At 44.0% G+C, this 7,355-nt stretch overlaps 1 protein-coding gene across 1 annotated transcript; it reads left to right on the top strand.

Moving 5' to 3' along the window:
• Window positions 1–1,739: 1,739 nt before the first annotated feature.
• On the top strand, window positions 1,740–7,100 carry LOC139159549 (uncharacterized protein KIAA1958-like). Its single transcript, XM_070736859.1, has 4 exons — window positions 1,740–1,746; window positions 2,219–2,277; window positions 5,511–6,047; window positions 7,092–7,100. The coding sequence occupies exons 1-4, from the start codon at window positions 1,740–1,742 to the stop codon at window positions 7,098–7,100; spliced, it is 612 nt and encodes a 203-aa protein (XP_070592960.1).
• The last annotated feature ends 255 nt before the right edge of the window (window positions 7,101–7,355 follow it).

Genomic DNA, 7,355 nt, shown 5'->3' with positions numbered 1-7,355 from the left:
TGACACCAAATCGTGCCCTTGTACTCAAAATGAGCACGGGCAATCAAATCGATATATTTAAACATCGAGGTGGCCCTAGCGGGCTCCCTCTGAACCACTATGGAAGCGTAAGTCAGATAAGCATACAGCCAAGAGCTGAAGCATCTGCTAACCTTAACCTTCTTAGGCTTGTCCACCTGCACCTCCTCCTCTTTCTCTTTCTTGGGGACTTCTCTGTTAAGGAGGGAGAAAAGATCAATATATTCCCCCTTCCAGATACTTTCCCTGACAGGGGGATGGAGGTGAAATCCCAGAGGCATGGAGGGCAGCCCCCAGGGGATGGCACCTGACCTAATGCTGGCCAAAGGATCCCAGGCCGTAGCCACCCTCGTGTCCCCAGACCCCGCCACCGGCACAGAGGCCGTCAAAGGGGTCTGAGCCACTGCAGTAACAGTGGGGGGAGCCCAAACCTGGCTACAAGTGACAGCTGCACTACCCAATGTGTTGACCCCACTCCCAGAACCCAGGGGAACAATGGCCTGACCGGGCAAAGGGAGGAGCGGTTGAAATGTGGGGTGTGGTGCGATCTCACCTGCCCCCATCGGGGTAGAAGCCATCCTGGAGGGCCCAGCTCCTACTGAGCTGGGTGACGCTGTCATCTGCCCGGTCTGGGCTGCTAGTTCGATCGGTGGTCCGCCAAGAGCCGCTGGGGCCGCTGGGGTAGCACCCCCTGGCCCATACACCGACCTCCAACAGGCATCCAGGTCATCCAGCCTCTCGATGATCCTAGACCAGGAATGAGCAGGCATATTAGCATCGGCAACCAGGGGACCTCTTCTCCTGCCCTCCCTCCTGGCCCCTGTATGGGAGTCCTCTTGTACCAGCCGGGCCCTGGCAGAAGGCCTCAAGGCCCTCCTGGGCCGGGCCACAGACTCAACCTAAGGCACAGAAGGCTTCTGCCTTTTAGGAGCCATCGGGTTAAAACTTGAGGTAAAATAAATTAAACTAAATCTAAAATAGATTTAAACTAAAAAATGGGGAGGAATCCCCAGTATCCCACAAAGATCTGTGGGAGGGAAAAGATTCCCCCTAAACCTCCAAGCCTAAGGGCCCAAAGGCTTCACCCAGCTACTAGGCCTCACCCCCCTGGACCAACGCCTCCCCCAAAGGGTGCCTTAAAAAACCGCCCGGAAAGGAAAGGCCCTGGTCCCAGGAGAATTCCCCCTTGGTCCCAAGGGGAAGGATCCCAAACTCTCCGCCCCTGACACCAAACCAGTTAAAGGCCTCCAGTTAAAGGCCTCCACAAGAAAATGGCCGATGCCACGAGGCAGCCTCAAAATGGCCGCCGAGAAGAGCGAAGCCCAGCCGGGTGTTCGCTTGCCGAGTCCAGGGCGAAAAGGAGGCTTTCGGGCCTGCTCAGCCCTTTTATAGGGCTGGCAGGCTCTGCCCTGGACTCGTGATCAGGAAGGCCGAAGCCTCCTGAATTTGGCCGAGATCTTGCGAAAACTCGCGAGATCTCGGCCTTTCCCCATATGGTGGCTTCGCCGGAGGTCGTGTCCCCTGGCCCTGCCGCAAAACGTGCCGGGGATGAAGACATCGGCAGGTATTCTAGAAGATTGTTTGACACATCTCAAAATGATATTTTCTGTACTCAGACAGTCATAGCTGTTATTGTAGGAGATAACAAATGAAGCTATTGTTTGACCTAGATCAGTTCGACTTTATTAAGTCAAATGAACAGGTGAAAATTAAAGATACAGATGAAGAGTAAAAGAAAAATAAAGGAAAAAAAGACATGTAGAAGAAAATGTGTTTTTTTAAATTATGAAACATAAATATATTGAATATGCATATGAAATCTGTAGAATCCTTGGTAGTTCCTGAGCTTGGTTGTTTGCTTGCATTGTCAGTGCAAGTAAGCATGAGATCTGCTAATTATTTATATACAGTAGCTTGTCCTGCTAGCGTTGGTGGGGTTTGATTAGGGTATAATTTTCTGCTTGATTATTTATCTGGTGTTAATCCCTGCATATCTAGGTGTTGGCTGCTGAACTCAAGGTCACTAGAGTTCAACCCTGATCTTTAAGTATTCTCCTATATTATAAAATATAATTTGTATATGAATACAAATACAGATTTTAAATGTAATATTATAATATAATATAATATAATATAATATAATATAATAATATATTTTTGTCTTCTCCTTCCCATCCTTTCAAGACAGTTTTGAATTGAGGACTTTTGGGAGCTGCTTGGACAGATGAAGAGTCAAAACTTTTCTATATAGCCACGAAAGTGAGTGTGTAATTATCACATTTTTCCAGAAAACAACTTATTTATTTATGCAATTTATATGGCTGCCCATCTCATGGAAAATGACTCTGAGCAGCATAGAACCATATATTAAATCTAATTATAATACAGCCAATGCCGCCTCTTCTACAGTGGCATGGATGAAGCTTTAAGCTCGACGCATTTCTCTTATAATTATGAAGAAGTATGTGATGCTACATGCATTAGAAATAAATCACTGGATGTCCTCAAAATAGCAACTAAATTATGGTACATATCAACACCGATCTATTTCAGAAATGGAAAGAATTGATGAAAAACTTCGCCTCAGAACCTGTCGGCGTTCTGCAAAATGTGTGTTTTGTTGCGATCATCAAATAATCTTTTTAACATTTCAAACTACTGCTATTCAGCTCTGCCTCTCCGACTCCCCTTAGCTCCCTTTGTCACAATATGTCTGGCACTGAGCCGGTGTCTCCTTGCAGCTTAATAAAGTCTGATGTGCAGATGTGAGAGAAGATAGCTGAAATTAATCTTGCGATGAAGGGGTCGCAAAGAAAAGGTCCCTCGCAACTTTCTCTGTATGAAAGGCAGTGTCATTTAAGCTTTCCTCCTGGTTTTGCCAGTCTTTCATTGTAACCAGTTTAGAATTGCCTTTCTAATTATGAGTTTTATAGCAGCAGTAAGATGATCTGAGTAGAAAGGCAGGAAAATTGGTTTCCGTAATGGAATGTGACATGTAACCACCACAATATAAAGTCCATGCAAATATGTATATATACCTATGGTGTGTGTATGTGTTTTCCAAACCAAGTCACATAATATATGATATCAAGTACACTTGCAAGTTTACAGTTGCACAGTTACATAATATTTATGCAAGAAGCTAATAATTATCGGGTTACACGCAGGTGTCAAGGAGATGCATAATCCTTCCCTGACTCAGACAGGAAATAAAATTCCTTCTTGAATATAATATTTGAATGAGCACAGAGGGGAACTTTCCTTAAAGACCATTGCAAGCTTTAGAATTTTTCTGAGATCCAGAAAGAGCAGAATTAAGTTCCTCACTTGTCTTGCTGAAGATCTTCTCACACAATTCCTGCCACTATTACATTTCAAAGAAATGTAATGCATACTGTGCTGTCCCCAGAGACAGAGATCGTTGGACTGTATTTAGGCATGTTTCTTTAAGATATTGCATTAGGGGAAATGTAGTGAAATTGCACTATGGATAATGTAGTTTTACATGTGACCACACTTGTGTATTCCTATTGGCTCTGACTCGGGATGAGGGGTAATTGGAGAGAACATTCCAGAGGGTCTTGGTCTTCACCCACTAAGCCAGCCAGCATGTAGATGCTACACCTAGAGCCTGGGTCAATTCAACCTCTTTTTACCTGCACAATGGGAAAGATTATACTGCAGAAGAATCGCATCATAACTGTGAGTTATTGTGAGAATGCCTGTAATAAAATGATCTGGGATACCTCATTGTGCTGAGTTATCTGACTGGGAAAAGTTGAACTTGTACCAGAACACATACCTTGTGCCCATTTGGTACTACAAGGAAGCTGGCGTGCTGGGGAAAAAATGGCATGCAAAACAAATATGACTTATGGCCTTAGGGCATTGTTGTTGATGAATGATTTTATTTTATTTTTAACGATCACATTGAATTTGTTATGTAATACATCAATTGAATGTTGGCATAGAATAGTTGGGGTAGAGGTTTATGGGTCTGAGTACCATATTTTTTGGAGTATAAGATGCACCGGGGTATAAGATGCACCTTAGTTTTGGGGGAGGAAAATAGGGGAAAGAATCTGCTTACGAGATATTCATTTAGCTAGCATTCTTAGTCTGATAAGCTTCAGCACATTATTTTATCCCCTAGTTAGGACTTAAAAAAAACTTTATTCAGAGAGAGTAACAATGACATAGCTTGCAAGCTGGTAAGATTTGGGCGTCCTCCTCGATCCATAGCTGAGCTTAGAAGACCATCTCTCAGCTGTGGCGAGGGGGGCATTCGCATGGGTACACCTTGTGGGCCAGTTGCAGACCTATCTGGACAGGGAATCACTTCTCACAGTCACCTTATCACCTCGAGGTTCAATTACAGCAGTGCTCTCTACATGGAGCTGCCTTTGAAGAGTGTTCGGAGACTACAAATTGTGCAAAATGCAGCCGCGCGAGCTATAGTGGGACTATCAAGATCTGCCCACATTTCAACATCACTCTGCGAGCTGCACTGATTGCCAATTGGTCTCTGTGTGCAATTCAAAGTGCTAGTTATGACATATAAAGCCCTACATGACTTAGGACCAGATTATCTTTGGGATCGTCTTCTGCCTCATGTATCCCAATGGCCGGTTAGGTCCCACAGAGTCGGCCTTCTCCAAGTCCCCTCACCTAGACAATGTCGGCTAGGGGAAGGCCTAGGGAAAGAGCCTTCTCTGTGGCGGCCCTCTGGAATGATACGTACCACCTCCTCCCTCCTGGTCTTTGGTAAAGCTCTTAAGACCTACCTCTGCCGACGGGCATGGGTGCCGTAAGTGATGAGATTGTCTCCGGCCGATATTATGTATGATTGAATTGCATTATGACTGTATATGGGGTTTTAAATACTTTTTAGTAATTTATATAATTCTTTTATAGTAATTTAGATTTCTTTACACATTGTTGCATTTATAATGTTGTACGCCACCCTGAGTCGCCACAAGAAGGGCGGCATAGAAATCTAATAAATAAATAAATAAAATAAGTAATCCATTTCTCAATTAGCAATATAGATTTTGGGCTGAATTCTATATCCTTTGCTTAAGACAATGAAAAGTCTTAGATTTGCCCCAAAACTGAGGAGAAGGAAAAGCAAGTAACTGGCTTGTTTGTCAGAAGCATAATATACTGCTCAAAAAAGTAAAGGGACCACTCAAATAACACATCCTAGATCTGAATGAATGAAATACTCTCATTGAATACTTTGTTCTGTTCAAAGTTGAATGTGCACAACAGCATATGAAATTAATTGTCAATCAGTGTTGCTTCCTAAGTGGACAGTTTGATTTCACAGAAGTTTGATTTACTTGGAGTTATATTGTGTTGCTTAAGATCTTTTTGAGCAGTGTATATTGTGGAAGTTTCAATCCAATACAAAATGAGTACCTCAAACAAAATCATAGGGAAGGAAATAACCCGTGAAATTTAATTTATATCTTTTCAATTCTTATGACCAGATTCCAGCGGTGAAACTCAATGAACTGCTGGAGGATTTCTACGTCACGGTGAAGAAAACAGATGGTTCCGATTTTCTGGCCACATTGCTTCAAGTCATCCGTCGGGGATTAGGAAGGATACTGAAGAACACTGGCATTGGTTTCTCCATCACAAGTGGAAGCTTCAACTTATCTACCAAGAAACTGAAGGAAAAGTTGAGAGTGCTAAGCAAGGCTGGGATGTCAGGCGCTCGCTTGCCCAACATCGTCTACTTCTCCCTTTTTGATGAAAAAGAGATGTGGAGGATTGGGTGCTTGGGGGATGGAAGTCCACTAGCTTTTCTATGCACTGTTGTAAAATATAACAACCAGTTCCTGAATGTGAGAACGTTGCAGGAATATGCTGACTTGATGTATGGTAGCATTGAGCTTCTGAAGGATTCGCAGAATTGGCCCTTTTTTGCATGGACAAATAATTCAAAACGAGAGAAAGGAATGAGTTTGAGTCAAGTGTGCCAAGGCCAGATATACCATGATCATTTATTTATTTATTTTATTGTTTATTTATTAGATTTGTATGCCACCCCTTTCCGTAGACTCGGGGCGGCTCACAACACAATAAAAACAGTTTATAACAAATCTAATAATTTACAATTTAAAATATTTTTTAAAAACCCATTATTAAACAGACATACACACAAGCATACCATACATAAATTGTATAGGCCCGGGGGAGATATCTCAGTTCCCCCATGCCTGACGACAAAGGTGGGTTTTAAGGAGTTTGCAAAAGGTGAGGAGGGTAGGGGCAGTTCTAATCTCTGGGGGGAGCTGGTTCCAGAGAGTCGGGGCCACCACAGAGAAGGCTCTTCCCCTTGGGCCCGCCAACCGACATTGTTTAGTTGACGGGACCCGGAGAAGGCCCACTCTGTGGGACCTAATCGGTCGCTGGGATTCGTGCGGCAGAAGGCGGTCTCAGAGATATTCTGGTCCGGTGCCATGAAGGGCTTTGAAGGTCATAACCAACACTTTGAATTGTCACCGGAAATTCATCGGCAACCAATGCAGACTGCGGAGTGTTGATGTAACATGGGCATACCTAGGGAAGCCCATGACTGCTCTCGCAGCTGCATTCTGCACCATCTGAAGTTTCCGAACACTTTTCAAAGGTAGCCCCATGTAGAGAGTGTTACAGTAGTCGAACCTCGAGGTGATGAGGGCATGAGTGACTGTGAGTAGTGAGTCCCGGTCCAAATAGGGCCGCAACTGGTGCACCAGGTGAACCTGGGCAAACGCCCCCCTTGCCACAGCTGAAAGATGGTTCTCTAATGTGAGCTGTGGATCGAGGAGGACGCCCAAGTCAAGCATGCCAAATGGCAGAGGCTGTGTCCCTACTGCCTCTTATACAAGTACATGTATATCCACCGTCCCAGATGTAAAGCAGATCTTCTTTCTACCTGACTGCTTGGAAAAACACTGTAGCTACGGACAATATTTGGTTTGAAGATGGAGTTGTGCTTGCTAAGAGGGATTGTCCCCAAACTAGCGAAAAAGATCAAACTTGATCAGTGTGAAAACTTCAATTTTGTCTCCTTCACTCAGGTCTCCTGAAAGCTTGGTTCACTTCACTCTTACCAGTAATGGTTGAGCTATATTATGGTTAAGAGCAGTGGTGGCGCAGTGGTGAGAATGCAGTATTGCAGGGTAATTCAGCCAGCTGCAAGTAGTTCAATTCTCACTTGCTCAAAGTTTACTCAACCTTCTATCCTTCTACGGTTGGTAAAATGAGGACTCAGATTGCTGGGGGCAATATGTTGACATTGTAAACCGCTTAAAAGGACTATAAAGTACTGTGGTGTGGTATAT

The sequence above is a fragment of the Erythrolamprus reginae genome, chromosome 2, assembly GCF_031021105.1.
Source record: "Erythrolamprus reginae isolate rEryReg1 chromosome 2, rEryReg1.hap1, whole genome shotgun sequence".
In the NCBI taxonomy this organism is placed as follows: Eukaryota; Metazoa; Chordata; class Lepidosauria; order Squamata; family Dipsadidae; genus Erythrolamprus; species Erythrolamprus reginae.
This window is presented reverse-complemented; position numbering and strand designations above follow the sequence as displayed.

Coding starts and splice junctions, on each gene's coding strand:
- LOC139159549 (XM_070736859.1), top strand. Junction 2,278..5,510: donor TTTTCTATATAGCCACGAAA/GTGAGTGTGTAA, acceptor TCTTATGACCAG/ATTCCAGCGGTGAAACTCAA.